The following is a 24,781-nucleotide window of genomic DNA, read 5'->3' as shown; positions in this document are numbered from 1 at the left end:
TGAATCCCAGATTTGTCATTTAAGTTCTGTGTCTTCAGATACATTATTTAGACTCATGAGCTTTGATTTCTGCATCTGTAAGGAGGGGGTTATACTAACACTTAACTCACTGGGCTATCATGAGGATTAACTGAGGCTTAGCAAGTACCTGGCACAGAGTAAGATCTCAGTAAATATTACTGTTGAGGTGGGGGCAACCACCTTCATATTATTAAGAGGTTTTGGTTTGCTGCAGGTGGTTCTAAAGGGCAGGATCAGGATCAGTGGATATAAAGAACAGACACTAATTTCAGCTCAGTACAAAGAAATCACTTTTCTGAATCAGAGCTGCCTAGCAATGGCTCAAGGTTTGCCTAGAGCTGATCAAGCTGTTAGTGGTCCATCAGTTCATAAGACTAATCCCAGTAACTGAAGCAACTTGAGCCTCACTCTTGAAGACTCAGCATTAAGTAACACCAACGTATTATCCTCACCAAGTCTCTGTGTGTAGGCTCTGGAGTCAGACAGACCTGAGTATGGATCCAGGCCCTACCACTCAGTAACTCGGTGTATGACCTTGGGCATGTCTTTACTTCAAAGCCTAAGCATCCTCATATGTAAAAAAAAAATTCATAGAATAGTTATAATAATTAAGTGAACTAACTCACATAAAGTACTTAACATAGTTCTTTGTAGACAACAAGCACTAATATGGGTTAGGTGGTGGTGATGGTAGTAGTAATAGTAACAGCAGTGTTCGTAGGGGTAGTAGTAGAAGTTATTACTCATCCAACCATGGGAGCAAATGACTTCTGATGCTAAAATTGAAAGTCACTGAGACAAACTGTAACATTCCATGTGGGAAACAGCATAGTAAAGGTGCAGAGACAGAAGGAACAAGATGGGTGTGAAATGGGGTTGGGAGTGTGGAGGAGGGCCCTGTAAGCATGGGCCAGGCCAGAGAGAAGATCCACCAGAGGGCAGTGGTGGAAGTGGAAACTTTGGATGCCAGGATGAGGGACTTGGACTTTATCTTGAAAGTAAATGGGAGCACTGAAAAAATTAAGATGAAATTTGGAATTAAAAAACAAAAGCAAAACCAAAAAACCCTCTTTGACCAGCTGCACGGCTCCACAAAGGGAGGACTGAATGAGGCTGAGAGCACCTGAGATAAGAGCTGTGAGGCTCTGGACTAACAGAATAATTTCTGAAGGCTAAAAGAGAAAAAATAATAACTAGCATTTGTTGATTCCAGACAGTGTTCCTAGCATTTTGCACGTTCAAAGTCATTTAGTCCTCTAACAAGAAGGTATTATTGGCCTTCTCATTTTACAGATGAGGAAACTCAGTCAAAGGAAACCAGTGACTTACCCAAGGTTATGAAGCCACTAGTAGGAAGACCTGGGAAGATGCAGGTAGTCTGGCTCCAGAACTCATTCACTTAACTACTACCCTATTACCTGGGCCAAGCTGGTGGAAGACAGGTCTAAGGTTCTGGAGGGGATGATGACTGGGTACATCTGCCCTCTCCCACCATTTCATCCACAGGCTTCCAACATGGCCTGCCTTTGTACTGCCAGGATTGGCTTTATTCACCCTCTCCAGCTTAACAAAGTGAAAATTAATATTTAATTATTCTCCTAAATGAAAATCGATGGCTCTGTTGGCCAGCCCAAGCAATGTCCGTGCCATCAATCTTTCCTCTGGGCCTGCCAGGGGCAGCAGCAGCGTTAGTCACCTGGCCTCAGGCCCATCAGCATGAAGGGAGGAGGGTGTCCAGCTCTCTGTAGGCACTGGGTCCTGGGCACAGCTGCCATCTGCTGGAGAAGCAGGGGAAGACTTTAATCTGGGCTCCTACTAGAGACAGGCAGGATTGTCACCCTGGGAGCCGTAAAGGTTGGGGCAGCCCCAAAGAGAAAGCCTGAACCTCTGGGGAAAATTTCACAATATCTACTGGACTGGGATCTCCCTTTTGCTCCCCTTCACATGCCCCTGCTAATTTCTGTTACCTATCAAAACTTGGCTCCCCACTCAGGACTTCCTTTAAACCTCAGTGCTCTGTCCCATCTTCTGTAGCTTCTTCTTCATAAAGCTGAAGCTATGTCTTGCAGCCTCATTCTAGGCTGCAGAATCCACCTAGAAGGTGGGCCCAACCCTAGCCCAGAAGGTGCCCTCCCCCCACTTGTCTCTCTCCCTGCTCGTGACTTCCTTTCCATTGGGCATTCATCCCTTCAAACACTGTGAAGGAGACAGACAACTGCGTGCATTTGCTTTTGCAGGTTGTGCCCTGCACAAAACAGCTTGTGCAGAAAGGGCAAGTGGGGGCTAAAATTCATCCATGCTCTCCTGACCAAGCCATGCACATTATCACAGGGCTGTGTCACCCCAAAGGAAGAGGCACATTTTTTTTTTCAAATTCATCCACAGAGTCAGGGGAGTGCCTTTTTGTAACTCACACAAGGCACTGTATGTGCTAGCAGCTGCCTAGTGAGCAAATCAGAACTTTGCCCTCAAGGAGCTTTTTCCAGCCTGAAATAACTCACTGCATCTCAGTGCAGTTTACACCTGGGCACATAAAAGAAGCATCAGGAGTGGAGAGAGAGGAGATGCTTCACAGAGGGAATGCTACCCGATCCCAAATATGATCACATTTCATCACATCTGAGGGTCTAGAAAGCTGAAAGACAAGACGACTTCTGGAATTCTGGATACAGTGTGAGGACTGGCAGGGAAGGTGTCCGGTGAAGACAGCCAAGGCTCTATGTGAATGAAGAGTATTGTGTCTCTGGAGCAGCAAGGGAGGCAAAACTCACAGGTTTGGTCTGCCAGTCTTAGGATCTTGGGCTTTATCGGGAGGTTTGCAATAGGGAACCATAGGTGGATTTTATTTTTTTTAAGATTTTATTTATCTATTTGACAGACAGAGATCTCAAGTTGGGGGAGAGGCAGGCAGAGAGAGAGAGAGAGAGAGGAGGAAGCAGGCTCCCCGCCAAGCAGAGGGTCCAACGTGGGCCTTGATCCCAGGACCCTGGGATCATGACCTGAGCTGAAGGCAGAGGCTTAACCCACTGAGCCACCCAGGCACTCCCATAGGTGGATTTTAATCAAGGAAGAGTGAGGGACTGGTTTTAAAAGATCACTTCAGCTACAGTATGATGGTTGGGTTACAGAGGAAAGAACACTGGAGGCAGATGATCCATTAGGACAGAAGGAGTATACTGGCCTAGCTCTGGGGATCGGGCAGGAATGGGGAAGAGAGGGCAGCCTTGAGAGCTATTTAGGATATCCATATAGATTCTAGAACTAGTGGGACTTGGCAGTGGATTGGATTAGAAGAGGGGGTAGGTAGAACAAAGAACTGAAAACGGTGAAGTTTTTTTTTTCTCTGCCTCTCTCTTCCCTGCATCCGTGACACCTCTCTTGGACACACCAGTAATTCTGATAAATATTCTTCCCATGGTGGTGGTTAAGAAGTTGAGGGCACAAGTGCTCAGTGTAAGACACAGAAGTGTCTTGATGGACTCAAGTCTCACCCTAAAGCAGGAATTTTAGGCAAATCAAGCAGGAAAAAGGGGTAGGTCTCATGTGTGACTGCACTGCCTCTAAACTTTTCCACTCCACTGCCTGGAATAGGTTCTTCTCTCTCCTTTCTGACATTCTCTCCCTTGATTTCCCCACGAGGTCTGGGCCCTGAAGCAGACGTGGGCCTGGACTCTATCTGGGAAACTTTCAAGAGAATAGGTACTCAGCCAAGGGCAGGAGCTCACCTGAGGTCCCAGGACAAATTCTTGGCCAAGGATGCAATTCCCCTTATTCAAAGGGGAACAGGGATTGCCTCACCCTACTTCCAACATCCCTCTGCTGGCTGTGGCAAGAACGAGGCAGGACAGGGTTGCTTAGGCAGTTCATGCAGACAGGTCTCTTTTTACTCCAGTCATACAGAGTGTATCTAAATTCCAGGTGTCCTCCCTAACCACTTCCCAGTGGGGACCAAAGAAGAACTACTTTCCCCAACTCTGTCCTCATCCTCTTGGGCTCCTCCCCTGGGACTTCCCCTGCAACTCCAAACTCCCAAACTGCCAAATCCCTCAGCACCTAAGCCATAAACCTAAAGGTCAGCCACTACTTCCTTTTCTCCCTCAGTTCCCACATCCAGTAGAATTTTAGTCCAGTTAATTCATTCTAAACATCTCTTGAATCTGTCCATTTCCTTCTGCCCTGGTCCAGGTCACCCTCACCCCTTACCTGTATCATTGATCTTCCCATCTCTAATCTTTCCCTTTCCGATCGTTTTTTCAGCATAGTGACAGCTCATGGGATCTATCCCCATTTAATATCCTTCTCTGGATCCCTACTGCCTTGGAAATACAACAAAGCCAAAATTCCTTGTTGTGGTTTTCACAATCCCTCCCACCGTGGTCACTGGCTACCTTCTAGTTTCATACCCTTCCATTAAAAACAAACAAGCAAACACAACACTGCATGGTAGGATCATAATTCTCCCTTTTACTAATGTGCATACTATGGCTCAGAGACCTTAGAGAAGTTGCCACTGATGGAGCCATGATTTAAATCCACATCCATATGACTCAGAAGCAATTTGCTCTACCCTGGCTACCTGAATCCTTGCTCCTTCAAACTTGCAGCTTCCTTTCTATCCCCCAGCCATCTGGAGTGCTAAGCCTCCAGCTTTATCTCTCCCATTATCTCCACATGGCTCATTGACCCCAGTTTGCAAAGTCCAGGTCAAACTTTGCCTCCCCTGTAAAGCCTTCCCTGTATCGACCTCTCCAGTTGGAGTCAGCCTCTCCTACAGAATTCTACCTTGAACTCCTCCTAAGGCCCTGGTCACTCTATGCCTCATTCCTCGTGTTCATGTCTTAAGAATGGAGTTGAACAGCAACAATGCAAAAACATGGACTTCAGCATCAGACAGACTTGGAGACAAATCCCAGCTCAACCACTTACCCATCCTGTGACTTGCACAAGTTATTTATCCTCCCTCAGCCTCAGACTTCCCATCTATACTATGGGGACAATGGTATTACCTTGCAGAGCAGTTGGAAAGAATTTAGAGACAATGTATGTATGGTCTCCCAGAAAGGGCATCGTACATAGTGGGCTCTTACAAAATGGTGGTGTTATAGTCCCCTCCGTAAGTCATCGAGGACAGGGTCTCAAGGGTCATTGTTGTCTTCCATGAAGGGCCCAGGCTGGGGCTCTTCACAGAGTTCAGGAAATGCTGGCAGCATGCCCGAACAGTGGTAAGCTTAAGTGCCAGACTCTGAGGCTTGGACTCTGCCAGGTCTATGAACAGGTATATTTCACCTAATGCCCACTCTCCATTCAAGAGTTGGGGAGGGTGGAGGGGGAACGGGGTGTCCCCTAGAGCACTGATGAGATCCATCTCTCCAGAAACCCAGCCAGGGAGGCAGCTGCCATGGAAACCACTGCTGTCACATGTGCTTGTCCCTCTAGGTTCCAGAGAGAAATTCTCAGGATCTATTTAAGAACTAATAAAATAATGATGGTCTTGCTCACCCTCACTGCACCCCACCCCAGGCTTCTAGCCCTTTTCCCTTCTTCCCTGCCATACTCCTCCCTGCCTTTCCTGTGTTCCTTCCTGACCTCTTATCCCTTCGTTTCCTTCCCATATCCACCAGTATTTCTCTCTTTCCTTGCCCCTTTCTGGGTGTGTCTCTTTCTCTCATGATTTCTGTCTTCTTATGTCTCTTCATCTCTCCTTGTTTCTCTGCTCTCCATGGCTCTGTCTCTTGGTCTCTCCTCCACAATCACAGGTGGCCATGCCCAGGGACGGTTCCCGTTCCTCCTGGTCCCTGGTCCCAGCCAATCCAGACCTGTCCAGCTCGCCCTGATCTGCTTGGATTGATCTGTCATCCCCTCTAGACTGCAGCCTGAGTCCTGTCGGTGTCTCGGCCCCCACCCACAACCTGGTACACTGCAGGGGCTCCACTGCCAGCGGGTGGGTGTGTCAGAGCGTATAAGAACCTGAGCCCTGGGTGGGAGGGGGATTGCGCTGGTTCAGGCCTGGCCTGTTTTCCTTTCTTTTCCTTTCCTTTCCTTTTTTTTTTTTTTTAATAAGCCCTCCCCAGTCCCCCACCCCCAAATTTGATCCAAAGGAAATTGCTCAACTGTGACTGCCAGGGCGTTACCATGGTTACTGGGTAGCACTTGTGGCTATGGTAACAGGAAGCTGCCTGTTGTCTCGGCAACGAGCACATTGGTAGAGGATGGAATGGCCCTGATTGGTGCAGAAACAGTGCATTTCCTGAAGGGAGGGGGTCAGATCATCACCTTCTCAGGCCAGATGGGCATCAGTACCCCTTCCTCCATGAACAGGAAGGCCGCTGTTCTTTCCTCCCGGCACTCAGCTGTCTGCCCCCAACAATAATTCCTCACATCCTACGCTCCCAGCTTTTGGCAGTTTACAAAGACCTTTTGCGTCCCCATTATCTCATGTGATCCCCACAACACCCATGAGAGGAAGGTGAGATGGGGATTCAATCATGAATTCTCTCAGGGTGGTTGGGGGATGGGAATGTGTGGGAGTGTATGTTGAAATCACCTAGGAGCTTTTGCAAATTGTACAATCCCCCAACCTGAGAGTCTGGTATGGTTCCCAGGTGATTCTTATCCACCCTTATCAGGGAACCCCTGAATTAGAAGGGGAATCTGGTTGGTGGGGGGAGGGGATAAAGGGAAGAGTCAAGTTGCTTTCCAGGTTTCTAGCTTGGATGACTGGAAGGATCAGGTCGGGGCAAAACGATAAGCTCTGGTGTGGGAGTGTTGAGCGGAAGATGCCAGCGGGACTGTCCAGCAAGTAGCTGGGTACACGGGGCTGAAGCTCAGGAGGGAGGTGTGGGCTGGGGATGCAGAGCTCTGAGTCAGACCTGCGGGGATGGTAGCTGAAGCTGCGGGTGTGGGCGAGACTATCCAGGAAGAATGGGAACAGCGGGATGAGCAGGGCCAAGCATGGTACGCTGGAGAACGCCAGCATCCTCAAGGGAAGGGGGGCCCAGGGAGGGAACTGAGGGGGTGAGTGTAGAAACTGTGGCAACACAGAAGCTGGGGAAGGTTTTCCCCCATTTAACACACTGACTCTGCGAGAGGGTGGCTTACTCGAAGTCATACAACCATGAAAAGGCAGAGTTGGGGTAAGCAGCACTAAGTCTGATTCCCAGATTGTTTAATCTAAATGACATATAGAATTATATTCTGTTTTAGTACAAAACACAAATCTTCAGTAGCAATTCCACCCTCCCAGCCAGCTCCTCACCCAAAGCCTGTAAGGAGGTCTAGGATCCAGAGGGACAGGCCTCGCATAGTCATTCCAGCCCAGAGCCGAATCTCTTTAGCAGCCACGGTTCATCCTGGCTTGCCACCAAGCTTCCTCTCACCCCACCATCCAGGTTTCCTACCTTCTGAATTTCCCAGTTTAATGAAGAATCTTGGAGAAAACCTATAGACCACCATGAGAGTGGTGGAGTACAGAGTTCAAAGGGGACAGGGCTTAGATCCTGAGGCATTGAGGGGAGGAGAAGCCCGGTGCCAGGACCAGGCAGTCATGCTGACTGGGTGTGTTGGTCCAATGTCTTTCAGATGAATCGTCCGATCCAAGTGAAGCCGGCTGCCAGTGAGGGCCGAGGAGGTAACTTCCCTACGTGACAAACCTCAGGGTATCACCTATGTAGGGGACGGTGGGCCTATTCCTCGAGTCAGTCCTACCCATGGTTTATTACTAGAGCTCCCTTGGGCCGGTCGAAGGGAAAGTGGGTCTCAGAATTGTTCAGCACCAGAAAGAGCTTAGTCTTCCCAGCTCAGTCTGCGGAGAGATGGGGTCCCAGGGCCCCTACACTCCAAAGAAGCAGGAAGAGACTGAGAAGATGCTGGAGATAAAGGAAGGGGGGCTCTTATCACCTTGCCCTGGAGAGAGTTCATTCCTGTTTTTTTCAGATGTAACTTCCAGATTTGCTTGAAAAACCAGGCTGGAAATTTTTTTTTCATATTCTTCTCATCAGAGAGGGCTCTGTCCACTCTGGATTGGGACCACTCATTTCCTCACTGCAATTGCCTGGTTACTTATGGTAAAAGATGAGTCTGGTAAGACAGACTTTGCAGGTCATATAAAGGAATTTGACTCTGCAATGAGGACCATGGCAAGTCTTTGAAGGTTTATTTATTTATTTATTTTTAGTAGTACTGTTTCCTGGAACCAATGCTCCTTAAGAACAGGAGGGGTAGAAAGCCTGTGCTTTTTGACGACCAGCTACATTCTACCAGTTTCCACACTGGAAAAGTGATGCTAGCTTTTGTTTTCAGTTCTTTGGTATCTTTCCCACCTTTGGGTCTTAGATCATTCCAGGATATCTGCCTAATGCCCTGATGTCTGCTGACTCTCTCCTTTGGATAAGACTCTCTCCCTGCCTTACCCAAAATCAGTCATGGCACTGTTAGGTGGAACAAGCTGCCCACAATCAGAGAGAGAACAGAACCCAACTGACAGACCTTTATTAACGTCTACTGACTGTGCGCATCCTCTCAGACCTCATGCTCACTGTCTGTACTTACGAGGGGCTCTGGTAGCTTCATGGGTCCATTGTGGAGTTAAATCCTCTATGAAACCCTCCTTTATCCTTTTAGATGATCTGACCTCTGGTCTCTGATTCTCAATTTGAGGCCAAGGTGTTACCACTTCTACTTTGCCTTGAAGAGATACTCCCACGTTTCCTCCTCCCCTTCACACATGTCCTCCTTTCCCACTTCATTCTTTTCAGACAGGTTTTTGAAAAGTTCCAGCTTCCCTACGGAACCTCTGGTTCACTTGTCCCGAGAATTTCTGCCTTTTGGGAAGCTCTGTTAGGTATCAAGGCCATTGTTGGCTGTTGTTGGACCTCTTCTAAGCCTTGTCCACAAACATTAACTACTCCATAGCTCAGAGGCTAGCTTAGAGCACCTGAGTGAGCTAAGAAGCAGGCAGGTTGAGCCTGTAGTTTATTCAACCATCCAACCAACATCTTCTGAGTAACTTACTCCACATTAGGAATAGAGATGTGAGCATCTCTCTGTGAGCATCTGTGACCTGGCATCTGGCCTCACTGAGCTCTGGAGCTATGAGGGGATAGTAAATAAGAGGTTACTATTCAGTGTGATCAGTGCTTTTCAAGTCCTGAGGGGACTGTGGGTACAATAACAAGGGGCATCTATCTTAGTCTGGAAGGTCAAGGTGGACTTCCTGAGGTAGTAATATTCAAGGTGAGATCTCAAGGATGAAAAAGTAGTAGTCAAATAGAGAAAGGAAGGGAGAGGGAGCAAGTGCTTAGGCAAAGGGAATAGCACGCACGGAGTTCAGAACATGATGCAACCTGGCTCTGGTTCAGGAACTAAATTTCCAGTGCTGGGGGCACTCTTGCTGTCTGGAGTCCAAAACATCTTGTTGGGGAGAGGGCAGCTCTACAAAGCATGCTTCCGATGAGGCTTCTGCTTGGCCTGGTCCATATGTCCTTATCATCTGGACCCCACGCAGTGGTATCAGCCAGAGTTTTATCATTACCCTCCCCTTTTTGCACAGAGTTTTCAGGTGTCATGTCATTGACAGATTCTGTACCCACCTATATACACCTGTTCAGATTCAGAGCAGCTCAAGAGAGCAGGAAAAGCAAATCTAGTTGAAAAGAGGACCGCCTGGCAGTACAAGTCATAATTTTAGTAGTTGCGTTTTGCACAGTTTTTACGTAGTTACGTTTGCACAGTTTTAGTAGTTACGTTTTTCTTGACAAGTGATGGCTCTTAAAGGCATCCATGAATAAATCCTTCTTGCAGGTTTAGATGACCAGATCTCTCAACTCTTCCCTGCTCCCACTCAGAGCCACCAAATGTTCCCTGCTACATCTTCAGGAGAGAGGAGGCATATGTAATAAGCCTTGCAAAAACAGTTGGGCCTTTACAATTTACAAGTATTTAACTACCAACTGATCTGTGTTAGATAATCTTGTTAGTAATCAAAATGTGTTCCTTTTCTTCAATGTTATATATTTCTTCTTAAGTGAATTCAGCTTTCTGCTGAATTTTAAAACAAACTAACGCTTTAGAAACTCAGCTTTTTAAAATGGTACTGGATTTTGCTTCTGAAATGTAACATTTGACATCAGTGTGGGACAGCTTGCCCTATTCAAGTCTTATCTCTGTGATCCCATTCAATAAGCCTTCAGAGTTAATGGTCACACCTGTCCTAATATATTTATCCCTATAAGCTTGCATGTTTTTTTTAAATTCCTGAAATTAAATCCCTTAGTTTACAATTGAATAACAATGACTTCTCTATCTTTTAAGAATATTGGTATCTACATTATATGTTTATTAAAAAATTAAAAAATTTTAAAAAAAGAATACTGGTATCAATGCAGATGTAATCTAAAGGGTATCAAGGCAAACAGTATAATCTTCCAAGATTCCACCATTTTCTTCCAGAAGGGATTATTAGATTTCCATCCCCCTCCCTCAATAAAACAGGGATTTCCAACTCAAATGCTACAGGAACCAGGTAGATAATTTTAAATAGATGAGACTGTCATGATTTAATTACAATTTACATTTTAATTATATTAAATGTTGGCAAATGACTCCACTTTTAAAAGTTGGCCAGCACTGCAGAACTTAACCAACTTACCAGTTTTGCTTCTTCAGCCCAAAGACTTCCATTCCTCCCATCTGCATATAGGAGGAATCTATTGTGCACCCAAGAGCTTTTAATGAAAACAGCTACTTTACATTATCTTCCTTGAATTTGATGTCAATGCAGCAGAGTAGTATACTTCTTATTTTAAATCAATAGACATGAAGTTTATGGTTGAAATAACCTGTTTTAAACACACTGTATGTGTATCACTTTTAGAAGGTACTGGTAACACCTGTACATTCGATACTTACAATGCAATAATAGTACCAACACAACAGAATCTGCCTAATAGATGGTGCTGGGGTCCTCTTCTTCCATGGCCATCCTCTGCAACCCTGATGATGCTCTGAGTGTTAGATGTCCATCCAGGTCTTCATGGACTATGTTATAGCAGGCTTTTTTTTTTTTTAAAGATCTTATTTATTTGACAGACAGAGAGAGAGAGAGACAGCAAGAGCAGGAACACTAGCAGGAGGAGTGGGAGAGGGAAAGCGGTCTTCCCACAGGGCAGGGAGCCTAATGTGGGGCTCGATGCAGGGCTCTATCCCAGAACCCTGGGATCGTGACCTGAGCCAAAGGCAGACTCTTAACCATCTGAGCCACCCAGGTGCCCTATAGCAGCCTTTTCGTGATCTCAGCTTGTTCCCATAATTTCTGCAGCTAAGTTCTGCTGTTTATGTACTTCATATTCCATGCCTATACTTTACATCCTGTGGCATTGAGAGATACTCTTAAAAGGAAAATGCACCTAACTGTCCAAAAGACCTGATGTCCTAATTATAGTAAAGGCACCCATTTCTACATCAAAAATGAACATAGTGCCAGAAAGTTTTCTCCCCAGCATCTGGATTTATTTGAATGTAAACATTAAAATGTTTGCCTGGATGAAAATTCAAGGGTTGTGTATTTCAAAATGTCAAAGTCAAATTATACGAGGTCAGCGACCCCCAAATCCTTCAGACATTGGTCATTAAGTCTCTTTTACTTGCTGTTCAGCATGGAGGCTGCAGTTGATTTTTCCTAACTCTCATGATCCCTTTTACGGAAGCACAAAAAATAAAATTAATGGTAGGCACCAATCTAATAGGAAAACTATTTTTAGTCCTAAGGCAAAATATTCAAAATCACTGAAACTCCGGTATAGGGGTGCCTGGGTGGTTCAGTCGTTAAGCGTCTGCCTTTGGCTCAGATCATGATCCCAGGGTCCTGGGATCGAGTCCCACATCAGGGTCCCTACTCAGCGGATGCCTGCTTCTCCTTCTCCCATTCCCCCTGCCTGTGTTCCCTCTCTTGCTGTCTCTCTCTGTCAAATAAATAAATAAAATCTTAAAAAAAAAAAAAAGAAAGAAACTCCTGTATATTTTTCCCTCTCTTTCAAATTTCATAACATAAAATCAATAAATTCATAAATCACAATAGTGACTGCTCCGCTCGTTCTATTCTCCAACCTTGGCAGTATTTTTTTTACCAAGGATTTTTTCCCCCAGGATGCCTGAGGTACAGGTATCAGCTAAGTAATCAACCCCTGCACTCTTTCCACTTTAGTTTTTTTAAACTTTAAAAACAGTCTCTGAAATGAGTCATTTCTTTTTCAATCTTGAAGTTTGGCTTTACTGAAGAGACCAGTTATCTGTTATCACATCAACCCTCCCATCACCAACCTATAATGAATGGTTTAGGTAATTTCTAACTGGATTGATATGGTTTTGTGTAAATATTAGGCCAGATTTTGAATAATAAATATATATAATTATTGAACTAGATGAGTCATTTTTTTATGTAATTTTATCCAGGATTCTACTTCATTCGGGATTTAATAACTAAAATTTGACTTAAAGTTAAATTTTTTTTTTTAAAGATTTTATTTATTTATTTGACAGAGAGAGATCACAAGCAGGCAGAGAGGCAGGCAGAGAGAGAGGAGGAAGCAGGCTCCCTGCTGAGCAGAGAGCCCGATGCGGGCCTCGATCCCAGGACCCTGAGATCATGACCTGAGCCGAAGGCAGCGGCTTAACCCACTGAGCCACCCAGGCGCCCATGACTTAAAGTTAAATTTTAAGCTAGAATTTTCAGAATTTCATTAACACTGGGACACATTCTCTGATCTAAATGAAGTATGGATCTTGGATACAACCGTTCTGCCAGTCAGTGGACACGCTTATCTGTCTTTGATCCTTATACTTAATTAATTCTATGAAGTACTCTTCCAGGGAAGACTTGGCTAAGTTTCACAGTACTACTTAAGACTACTCAAGTTAAGGTTTCACTTCCTGAAATTACCTCTGGGAGGTGCTTCCCGTCAGCTTGACTCAGAGCAAATCACCCAAAGATTATTGTTAACACTTTTAGGTCATGGCAATGGCTAATCCTCACAAGCCTTTGGGTCCAGGTATACAGCCTGCAAAAGGAAAATGAAATCTGGAGGCTGAGATTCTTTTCTCTTGGAGGAACTTGGAATCTTGGGCTCGGTCTACCTTTCTGCCTTAACTTCCTGGTTCTCCTGGATCAGAATGAAGGGACAATAGAGTCTCTGTTCTTCCTTGGTCTGTGTACTTAGTTTTAAGCCCTCCTTAAAGATCTCCTTCATTTTAAAAAATTATAGTAAAATAGGCATGACATAAACCTTATCACCTTTACCATTTTTAAGTGTACAGTCCAATAGTGTTAAGTATATTCACACTGTTGTGCAAACCATCTCCAGAATTTCTTCCTCTTACAAAGCTCAAAATCTGGGGCGCCTGGGTGGCCCAGTGGGTTGGGCCGCTGCTTTCGGCTCGGGTCATGATCTCAGGGTCCTGGGATCAAGCCCCGCATTGGGCTCTCTGCTCAGCGGGGAGCCTGCTTCCTCCTCTCTCTCTCTCTGCCTGCCTCTCTGCCTATTTGGGATCTCTCTGTCAAATAAATAAATAAAATCTAAAAAAAAAAAAAAAACAAAGCTCAAAATCTGTACCCATTAAATAGCTGCCTTTCCCCCCTCCAGCACCTAGTAACCATAATTCTACTTTCTGTTTCTATGAATTTGACTTCTCTAGATACCTCATATAAGTGAAATCATACAGTATTTGTCTTTTTGTCACTGGCTGATTTCACTTAGCGTGATGTCCTCAAGGTTCAGCCATGTTGTAGCTTGTGTCAGATTTTCCTTTTAAAGGCTGACTAATATCCCATGGTATGTTTTTATTACATTTTGTTTATCCATTCATTGTTTGAAAGACATTTGGGTGGCATCCACCTTTTAAGTGTTGTGGATAATGCTACTGTGAACGTAAGTGTACAAATATCTCTTTGGAAAAAAAAGTATCTCTTTGAGACTCTGCTTTCAATTCTTTTGGTTATAATACCCAGACCTGGTATTGCTGGATCATATGATAATCCTATTTTTAATTTTGGAGGGAATTGTCATCCTGTTTTCCACAGTGGCTTTACATTCCCACCAGCAGTGCACAAAAGTTTCAATTTCTCCACAGTCTTTCCAACACTTGCTATATTCTTCTTCCCCTCCTCTTCCATCTTCTCCTCGTTCTATACATTTTCTTCTCCTTCTTACTCTTTTTTTCCCTCCTTCCCCTTTTCTTCTTCTCCTCCTCCTCTTCCATATTCCCCTCCTCCTCCTCTTCCTCTCCTCTTCTCTTCTTCTTTTTCTCCTTCTTCAACAGTCATCCTTATAGTGTAAGGTGGTATTACATTGTGATTTTCATTTGTACTTCCTTAATGATTAGTAATATTGATCACCTTTGCATATGCTTACTGGCCATTTGTCTATCTTCTTTGGAGAAATGCTTATTTAAGCCCTTTGCCTACTTTTTAATAGAATGATTTGTTTTCTTGTTTGAGTTGTAGGGACTCTTCATTTTGGATATTACCAGATTTTATTTGGATATTATCAGATACATGATTTGCAAGTATTTTATCCCATTCTGTAGGTTGTCTTTTCACTGAGTGTGTCTTTTGATGCATGAAGTTTGAAATTGATGTAGTCTGGGTGTCTCAGTGGGCTAAACCTCGGCCTTTGGCTCCAGCCAAGGTCTCAGGGTCCTGGGATCGAGCCCCGCATTGGGCTCTCTGCTCAGCAGGGAGCCTGCTTCCCCTCTTTCTCTGCCTGCCTCTCTGCCTACTTGTGATCTCTTTCTCTGTCAAATAAATAAATAAAATCTTTAAAATTTTTTTTGATGAGGTTCAGTTTACTTTTGTTGGCTGTGTGTTTGGTGACACATTTAAGAAGTCATTGCCAAATGCAAGGTCATGAGGCTTTTTCTCTGTTTTCTTCTAAGAATTTTATAGTTTTAGCACTCATGCTTAGGTCTTTGACTCATTTTGTTCATTTTTGTATATGATGCAAAGTAAGGGTCCAACGTCGTCATTTTGCACCCACTTTTCTCAACACTGACATTCTTGTCAAAAATCATTTGATCTATATGTGAGGGCTTATTTCTGGCCTCTCTCTTCTTTCCATTGGTCTGCATGTCTTTCTGCCACTGTCACACTGCTTTATTACTGTAGCTTTGTAGTAAGTTTTGAAATCTGAAAGTGAGATCTCCAACTTTCTTCTTTTTCAAGATTGTCTTGACAATGGGTTCTTGAGACTTGATATGAATTTTAGGATGGATTTCTCTAGTTCTGCAAAAAATGCCACTGGGATTTTAATAGAAATTTCATTAAATCTGTAGATTTCTTTGGGCAGTATATCTAACAATATTAAGTCTTTCAAACCATGAACACAAGATGTCTTCCATCTATTTGTGTCTTTAACTTCCTTCAGCAATGTTTTTTTTTAAAAGATGTTATTTATTTATTTGACAGAGATAGAGGTCACAAGTAGGCAGAGAGGCAGGCAGAGGGAGAGGAGGAAGCAGGCTCCCTGCTGAGCAGAGAGCCTGATGTGAGGCTGATCCCAGGATCCTGAGATCATGACCTGAGCTGAACGCAGAGACTTAACCCACTGAGCCACCCAGATGCTCCAGCAATGTTTTATAGTTTCCAGGATACCAGTCTATTTGCCTCCTTTTTAAAGTTTATTCCTAAGGATTTTATTCTTTGATGCTATTTTAAGTTGAACTGCTTTTTAAATTTCTTTTCAGATTGTTCATTGCTAGTGTATAGAAACACAACTCATTTTATTTGTTGATTTTGTATTCTACAATTTTGCTGGATTTGTTTATTATTTCCAGCAGGGTTTTTTTTTGGGGGGGGGAATTAAAGCTTTTCTTGATGTTTATCAGATCAGGCCAGAAGACTCTGTTTGCCCTGGCCATTTCTTCATTGACTTTCCCAGGTTCTCTTGGCTCCTTATGCTGGAGTCATTACTAAGAACATCAGGGGAAAGATGCTTTGCTCCATATGCCGCCACCAGCAGGATCCCCTGGGTTGGTATCTGGACTGAAAAGTGGATGAGTATTTTTAGGATGTATTTGGTGGTTGGTACCTCAATGCTGAAACTTCATTCCTACACAGTCCCTACAATCATGGCATCCCACCAACAGGAAGGTGAATGAGTATGAGAGGCCTAGAAGCTAGAAACTCGGGCCCCTCAGGAATTCCTTTGAGCCGACTTGAGGTAGAGCCTCTTTTCTTGAACGGCATCTTGGCGCCTTTCCTGAGGAAGAGGAAATGGACTGACTCTGACTCTGATCTCTCAATCCCATCATTTGTTACATTAGAATCCCTGACCTATATGACCAGCTGCACAAGGCAGCTTTATGGAGCTGGGCCTCGGGGGCTCAAACAGCTTGGTTTGGGTTTAAAAAAGCATTTGGTAAAAGAGCAAAGCATACACATTAGTTGACAACAAGAGAAGGCAATTATACCATCCGTCTGTGTTTCTATCCAACTATGTCTCAATTCTACACTAATGCTATCTTCTAATTCCTTCCACTCCAGGAAGGCTGAGCCTCCTTATTTGATATTCCCAGTTTTCTGGAGACCCACCCAGGGGACGATTTTATTCAGAGATTTCTGATCCATTTCTTATAGAATCTTCTCTTTACCTAAGTGGTAGAGTTTGAAGTAGAGGAAATTGAATTACCTGGGCTAAATCCCATCATCACCTCTCTCTGGGGGCACTGACCCTCAGAACCTCCAGGGCTGTATATTTGGGGGCTAATCTAGGAGATCAAGCCTGTACTTCTCTTAGACAGGTCTCCTGAGAAAATTATCCCACCATTTTGGGATCACCTGAAACTCCTGGTCATTGTGACCTTGATCATCCTGTTGCCAAACATTACCAAGCTCCCTGTAAAGTGGCAAAGAGAATACCAGCATTCAAGGTGATACCTGTGAAACAGGCAGTATAGAGCCCAGCCTATAATGCAGACTTATTTCAATTTTAAATTCTGTATAGCTCAGTAGTCCAGGACCATAGGGTCTGTGACTTTTCATGGAGATTAAAATTCTTGACTGGGCACTGGAAAAGAAGGATCGGAGAATTTCATGGTCTGTAGCATGAGCTTGAACTAACCACCATCAGTGGGAAAGAGCAACAAGAGGAAGAGCAGTTAAAGGATCAGACCACTGTCCACACAAACCTATTTCCTGCCTTGGGGGCTCCATCTCAGTCTTGACATTTCACTTCCTACCTAGGGCTACTGGATGCTGGTCCCTGTGGCATATCTTACCTAGGAGACACCACCATCTTGCAGACCCTATCCAATGACACAGCTGCACTACAAATTGGGGTATTATTAAGCCCTCTTTAAGCCTTGGGACTCCGGAGGCCGTAGGATCTTCTTTAGCAACTCTTAAGCCTTTGAGAGACACATGGGCATGCTTTAGAGTCACAGCTCAGAACAGTGACACAGTCTTCTGACATTTGATTCCCTGACCAAATGGGGCCTGTCTTCCAATGTCAAGGCAAAGCCACTAGCAGACTGATCAAGCAATTTTTTCTTTATCTTTTTGGTTTCCTGAAGAGAATGATCTCAGATCTCTCTGCATATACCATGTGGAACTCTATTCATTATATTTTCAGTCAGTGGTTTTTAAAGAACTTTCTTTGCAACCCCCTCTAGGTGGTACTAGGAGAAGATGAAGCAAAAGGAACTTCAGCCCCAACCCCACTCCCCACCTTTCTGGTTTCAGTCAGAGAAGTTCTATTTGTCTCTCATTTTTTAGCTTCATCCTAATATTTCTGTTAGAACAACAGATTCCGCAGCTTTTTTAAAAGGTTGGGAAACCAGCGATCTGTTCCAAAAGCACTATTTTGTGGCTAACATTCCCAGAAGTGAAGGACACTCACTGACTGTACTCTCACCACATCAGATGGGCACTTCCTCTAAGAGTCCAGCCACAAATACATTACATATCCCTTCCCCCTTGAGATCACTGAGCAGTAATCCTCTGGAGAGGAGGCAGGATTCTGTTGAAACATATTCTGCCCATCCCATTTAACCACAGCTTCCACCCTCCTCACAGACACAGCACAGACAGGCACTTTAGGGTCCCTGGGCAGCCTAGGCTGAATCCCACACCATCCAGATAAAATATGGACACATACATAACCCTACTGGAAAGTCTGTCCACTGCTAACTCCAGGCAGTCTGTTCTTCCTTTTCTTTGCCACACTTCAGTCTACGACCCTCACCAGACTTGTCTTCCTTGGACTCAGGATCCAAAGATTCTCCACTGGCCTAGCCAAAATTGTCAAGGAGTAAAGGAGTTTAGGAGGGGTTTTCTTGGGTTCCAGGATCTGAAGGTGAAGCCTGAAACCAGATTATCACCTGTTCCTCTCCCAAATCTGTTGCCTGCATGAAGCCACATCCTATTTCAGAGATTTATGTTGGTGCAGAAAGGAGCAGGACTTTGACACCAGGCCGTGTGACCTGGACCCCTCTATCCTGGGTTCCTGGACAGTCTCCTGAGGCCTGACTTGCTAGATGTGTGGCTAAGCCCTGGTTTCCAGCCCCAGCTCTCCAGATTTCTCCAAGGAACACTCTCCCAGAGGAAGAGGGAACAAAGGGAGGGATCAGAATTGTTCTCAGGGGCCATCCAAGTCTACAGCCAGAACTTGTCCTTCCATGGTGTGAACACCTGGGGAAGGATCAGGGCAGAGCACAAGGGAAGGCAGAGAGGCGGCAGAAGGGCTCACTGAAGGCCCTGGAAGCTCAGTTGGGGAATGAAGCAGTGGAGGTGGGAGTTAAGGAAAGGGGTCAAGGGCTTAGCAATTGTAGGGGGGCGGAATGCTAATGTTAGAGGCTCAGGAACCCAAGCTTCCTGCCCTCTTTAGGCCTTTGGGAGGAGCACCCAAGTTGAGTTTGGTGCTAGGCTTAGAGAGTCATCATTCCCAGCGCTCAACATCTGGGAATGAGGCAGTACGATGAGACAGCTGTTCTCTGTGTTTTTTGTCCCAGAGCCCTCCTTGATTTGAGCAGGGAGGGGCATTGATGGTGCTGCCATCAGCCTGACTAGCAAGGGTGTGCTTTTTTTCTCCTAGTCCAATCTGAATACAAAGACCTTCACTGAGGACACCCCCTCCCCATAGGGCTAAAATGGTTCAAAACTGCCTTTCCCAAACTTTCAGAACAGAAAGTTCAAAAATAACAAAAGATGCATACAGGGCTGTACCCAACCAAAGACATCACTGAATCACTTTCCACAAGAGCAGCAATCAGTCTTTCTTGTTCCTTCCCAAGACCCAGGTTTTCATGGTGGATCTGGGTTGAGTTCTTCTCCTCCAGATCTGTCTATAGATCATCCTGCTCCTCAAAGAAACCCACCGTTACAACCTCAGGGCCTTCTTACTCCCTATACCTCTTTCCAAAGCTGGACTGGGGTAAGCTATCTTAAAAAGGTAGTCCAAGAGGACTTAGGGTCTCCAGATCTCTCCTGGATTTGTCCCCAGAGGACCGAAAGCTGTTTGTGGGGATGCTGGGGAAGCAGCAGGGTGAGGAGGACGTCAGACGCCTGTTCCAGCCCTTTGGCCATATCGAGGAGTGCACCGTCTTGCGAAGCCCTGATGGCACCAGTAAAGGTGACTTGAGCTGACCCTGGAATTTCCTGCCTCATTCTGGGCCGCATGACCCTTTGGCCCCTGTGGCCTGAGCCACCCAATCCTTCTATTCTGCCCCAGGCTGTGCCTTTGTGAAGTTCGGGAGTCAGGGGGAAGCTCAGGCAGCTATCCAGAGTCTGCATGGCAGCCGGACCATGGCGGTGAGGGCGGGCACCCGGGTCCCAGGGTGAGGCCAGTGGGGTGGGGACGGGCTTTTCCTCCCCACGTGCGATCAGTGCCCCAGCAAAGAGCCCGATGGGCGAAGCGCTTGGCCTAGGGCCAGGGCTGGGGTCTGGACTGGTCACGGCGGCCTCCCCTGCCCTGCCCTACCCAGGGCGCCTCGTCCAGCCTCGTGGTCAAACTGGCGGACACGGACCGGGAGCGCGCGCTACGGCGGATGCAGCAGATGGCCGGCCAGCTGGGTGCCTTCCACCCCGCACCACTGCCGCTGGGGGCGTGCGGAGCCTACACCACCGCGGTAGGTGCCTGACACCAACCCCCGTTCTCAGGGGACAGGGGCCTGTGTGCGCCTGTGGGCCCGCCCCAGAGGAGGCCGGGAGCCGGGGCACCTGCCCACCGCTGGTCCTACACACCGGTCTTTCTTCCCTCCCAAAGATCCTGCAGCACCAGGCAGCCCTGCTGGCAGCGGCACAGGGCCCAGGCCTAGGCCCGGTGGCCGCAGTGGCGGCCCAGATGCAGCACGTGGCGGCTTTCAGCCTGGTGGCCGCGCCGCTGTTGCCCGCCGCAGGTACTGTGCTCAGGAGCTGGGCGGCGGCCGGGACCCGGCAAGGCAGGGCTGTGGCCTGACTCTCCGACCTCCTCTGCCTCCAGCAGCCAGCTCCCCGCCTGGCGGTGGCCCAGGCTCGCTTCCCGGTCTGCCAGCGCCCATCGGGGTCAATGGATTTGGCCCCCTAACTCCCCAGACCAACGGGCAGCCCGGATCTGACAGTCTCTACAATAACGGGCTCTCCCCTTACCCAGGTGGGCCCTCCGCTCTGCCCAAATCTCCCCGAAATGGAGTGGGGAGCGGGGGGTGGGGGGTGAGGGGGAGGCGGCTACGGCCTTGGGAAGGGACTCCTTTTTCCCTGCTGCCTCTCACAACGTCGCTCCACCTCCCCACCCGCCTGCCTTCACCGTGGGCCCCGCGCCCCTCTCTCCCCAGCCCAGAGCCCTGGCGTGGCTGACCCCCTGCAGCAGGCCTACGCTGGGATGCACCACTACGCAGGTTTCACTTGGCGCTCCGCGGCCTGGGGGGTTTGAAGGGCCCCAGAAAGAAATAGGGAGATTTTCGCGGGGGTGGTTAGGCTCTCTTTGAGTCGACCCTCCCATCCCCCCACCCCTGGGCCCAGAATGACGTCTCTAAGGGGAATTACTTGGACTGGGCTGAATTGGTCCAAGATGGCTAGGCAAATGGGGACATGCTTGGTTGGGGGATGACTTCTAGGGGTCACTGCCCACTCCCTCCTCTGTCTCCAGCAGCCTACCCATCGGCCTATGCCCCAGTGAGCACAGCTTTTCCCCAGCAGTCTTCAGCCCTGCCCCAGCAGCAAAGAGAAGGTGAGAGGCAGGGGGCTGGAGATCAGGGCCTGGTGGGGCTCTGCTCAGGGTCCCTCCCCTGAACCAGTCTGTTGCCCTTCCTGCAGGCCCAGAAGGCTGTAACCTCTTCATCTATCACCTGCCTCAGGAGTTTGGTGATGCAGAACTCATACAGACATTCCTGCCCTTTGGAGCTGTTGTGTCTGCCAAAGTCTTTGTGGACCGAGCCACCAACCAGAGCAAATGCTTCGGTGAGCCGAGGCCCAATCATGGGCCCCTCCCACTCCTAACTTTGGGATTCACTGCAGACCCTAAGCTTGTCTGTCCATAAGTCAATGGCTCCCAGAGACTGAGCATATGGCAGAAAGCAGGCTCATGGACCAGTGACTAGGCTAAGCCCAGCCCAAGAACAAGTCTATTTCAGGTTCACCCAGAAAAGTCAGGTGCCTGGAAGACGCTCAAGCAGGTCAGGCTTCAGAGTCTAGAAGGGCAGGAAGAGTAGGAATCTGAGGCAAGAGATCCCCTCCAATCCCAGCTGCAGTTTAGAGGACCAGAATGGGTGCTGAAGAGGGAGAGAATACAACCGCTGCCAGGGAAAAGACAGGGAAACACTCCAACCAGTACACTCCTCACCCTAACACACATACCTCAGAATTGCCTCCTGTCCTTCCAAGAATTACTTACACCTGTAGGAGACTTAGGCCGTTTACCCATGTATGACTGTGTGTTTGTGTGTGGGGGGGTGCACGTGCAAACAATGAAGGTTGGAGGGGTATATGTTTGGAACTGGCCTGAGGGGACACGGGCAGAGGGGACTGGTCAGAGAGAATGGAGGCCCTGCCAGGCCGAGCTTCCAGCTGACCTCTCTGCCCACGCCCCCTAGGGTTTGTTAGCTTTGACAATCCAACCAGTGCCCAGACAGCTATTCAGGCCATGAATGGCTTTCAAATTGGCATGAAGAGGCTCAAGGTCCAGCTAAAGAGGCCCAAGGATGCCAATCGGCCTTACTGATCTTCTCTCACTGACCAGCCACAGAAAGGTAAGTCCAGGGGTGGACCCTAGGCAGACGGGGCCTGAGTGACGGAGGCCCTGTCAGCTTTGATGTTCCTTTTAAGATGTCAGGAGCACCCGCCTCTGAAAAAGTCTGGGAGAGAAGAGCCAGAAGTTAAGGAGGGATCCTCAGTTGGAGACTTTGTGTTTCTCCTTTGGTCCAAGGATGGAGATAAATTCGACACCGTCCTGCCCCCACAATCTGGGAGAGGCAGTTACGTCAAGATCTAACCAGTTATTTCTCCTCCAGAGGTGGCCACAGGGGGGAGTAGAGAAGCTGTGTGCGGGGAAGGGCAGGGGGGTGGAGAATGACGCCAGAACAGTTGTGAAGGCTCATGAGTTGAGACTTTATCCTGAAGATGGTAGGGAAACATTTGGGGAGTTTAAGCAAAGAGGGGATAAGATGCAGGGGCTGGGCTATTGGCAGAGAACCTGGAGATGAGGATACAAGCAAATAAGCTAAAGAAGCAGGATCTGCAGGGCCTGGGGGTGTTGGGGAGAGAGCTGACAAGCTCCCTTAGGTTTCTGGCAGGGCCAGCTGCCTGCACCTTCTAGAGATTTGCCATCTCCAGAGGTCCACATGGCCCGGCCTCACTGATGCTACCCCAGGGGGTCATTTAGGGAGGCTGAGGGGCTGGGGTCATCTTCCCAAGAGGCCCCAAGGTCACTTCAGTGGACCAGGGTGCTGCCTTGACCCTGCAGCAGCTCTGTTCCTCAGGAAGAGAGGTCAAGCCACTCACCTGCGATGTCATTGCTGGGGCAAGCTGCTCTTCTTGTCTTGCCTGCCAGAGTGAGTTTTGCCTTTTTTTAATTTTCTCTTTCCTCTGTCCTAATCAACAAATCCCCAACAACAGAAACTGAAGAGTGAGAAGAAAGGAAAGGAAAAGCACAGAAATGCTTGAGCAGCCCTTCCTGAAGGAGCAGCCACGGATGGAGGTGGATCGGACCCCAGGCCAGCGCCTGGGGCTCAGGCCACATTAAGGATCGTTTTCATCAAGTGGGTTGTCCTGTGCCTGTGGCTTAGAGCGCAGGCTGGCAAGGCAGCTAGGGCTGGCTGAGGACTGACTGTCTAGGGGAACCAGCAGAGGGCCTTGGGGGTGCCAAGGGCTTCTCTGCAAGGGAAGCCCAGATTTACTTCTTTCAAAATCATATCATTCCTTAGAGTTTAGGGACCAAAGGACTATTGCTTTTTTAAGAATATAAATATATCTATATAAATTAAAAGAAGGAAACAGAAAATAAAAACAAAAGAAAAGGAAAAAAAACACAAGAGAAACAAAAAGACAGTATAGAGTCTCATACAAGTTGCCTTTAAATATCCCTAGGAGACAGGGTGAAGGAGATCCATAAAAGCCCAGCCTAGGCAGAGGGAGGCTGTGGAAAGAGTGTTCTGTGTCTCATTCCCTCTTAAATTGTCCCCCCCTTTTTAAAATAATGAAGGACTTAACGTCTAGGGGTAGGCTCCCATGCAGGCAACAAAGAGAGTTATGGAAGCAGGGAACCCACAATCCCCCAACTCAGAGAATATCCCTGAAGCCAGGAGGAGCTCTGCCCTGACCTGGCCTTTGCCATCCTGAGGGGCCCACTGGCCAGCAGGAGTGTCTTTGACAGCCTTTTCCGTGGAACCACTGCTTCCCCAGACAGGAAGAAAGAGGGAGTTTTAGCCACCCCAGGATTTCCCTTTCCCATCTGGATAGACAGAGGCTCTGCCTCTGGCTGAGCCGAGACACCTCCTGTTTCCCCTCACCTTGAGCCAGTCCCAGTGTCCCCTTGCTCCAGGCCACCTTCTGTCTCCAAGTCTATGTTTGCCCACCTGTAAAGTAGATCCAGGATATACCTAGAGGGCTGTGACAACAGACTTGGAAGATTTGCTACTGTATATACTGCCATTGAGAAGGGGATCATTTTCAATATGTAGAAGCTTCAGAACTTAGAGGTCCCTCTTTACCCAGGACCTGGGAGGGAAGTAGATGTTTTGCCAAAATACTTCTTCATTCCTTTAAAAAGTACATCTTTCCTATGCAAGAGTGTCTCACATGTGCTTATCCAAGGTGCTTCTAGATGGTGAGCAGTGTTCAGCTTAGAAGTGGTGTGTGCTCTGTCTGTCTTTGTCTCTCTGTTGTATTCAGTGGGTGCCATATAAAACTGATCAATGGTGGTGCTTCCTGCCTGCTTCTGTGAGATGGGCAAAAGATTCAGCTTAGAACACCATGACTCACCTTGCCTTGGTCAGCCTGTCCTGGGCCTGTAGGGCCTTGCACATATTTTCCCCAGGAGGTTAATTTCCCCTCCACCTCACAGACATGGATCAAAGTAGTATGGGGCCCCAGCTGTGTGGTGGGTACTCTGATCCCCAGATGTTGCTGAGGCTGGAGGCCTCTGATCTGCTATCACATCAGATAGTAAAGGAAAGGATGTGGGGGAGGGGTTGGAGGGTTCCTCCTTCATAACAGTTTCTAAGAAAACTTGTTCCCACCTGTTCCTCTGTCTTTGACTCGTTTTTGGAGGGAATGGGATGAAAAATAGATATGGTAATGATA

The 24,781-nt window shown here is 47.2% G+C and overlaps 1 protein-coding gene across 1 annotated transcript in view; it reads left to right on the top strand.

The window, feature by feature from the left end:
• Positions 1–24,781, top strand: part of CELF6 (CUGBP Elav-like family member 6) — a 29,827-nt gene extending 5,046 nt beyond the window's left edge. Inside the window, exons 3-13 of the mRNA XM_044230284.1 lie at positions 7,600–7,648; positions 19,509–19,637; positions 19,737–19,816; positions 19,990–20,133; positions 20,271–20,403; positions 20,487–20,636; positions 20,818–20,880; positions 21,132–21,212; positions 21,299–21,442; positions 22,075–22,230; positions 23,096–24,781. Coding sequence (XP_044086219.1) covers positions 7,600–7,648; positions 19,509–19,637; positions 19,737–19,816; positions 19,990–20,133; positions 20,271–20,403; positions 20,487–20,636; positions 20,818–20,880; positions 21,132–21,212; positions 21,299–21,442; positions 22,075–22,202 — 1,101 coding nt within the window. The 3' untranslated portion in view covers positions 22,203–22,230; positions 23,096–24,781. The remainder of the gene's footprint in view (positions 1–7,599; positions 7,649–19,508; positions 19,638–19,736; positions 19,817–19,989; positions 20,134–20,270; positions 20,404–20,486; positions 20,637–20,817; positions 20,881–21,131; positions 21,213–21,298; positions 21,443–22,074; positions 22,231–23,095) is intronic.

Source organism: Neovison vison, chromosome 13 (genome assembly GCF_020171115.1).
Source record: "Neovison vison isolate M4711 chromosome 13, ASM_NN_V1, whole genome shotgun sequence".
Lineage (NCBI taxonomy): Eukaryota > Metazoa > Chordata > Mammalia > Carnivora > Mustelidae > Neogale > Neogale vison.
This window is presented reverse-complemented; position numbering and strand designations above follow the sequence as displayed.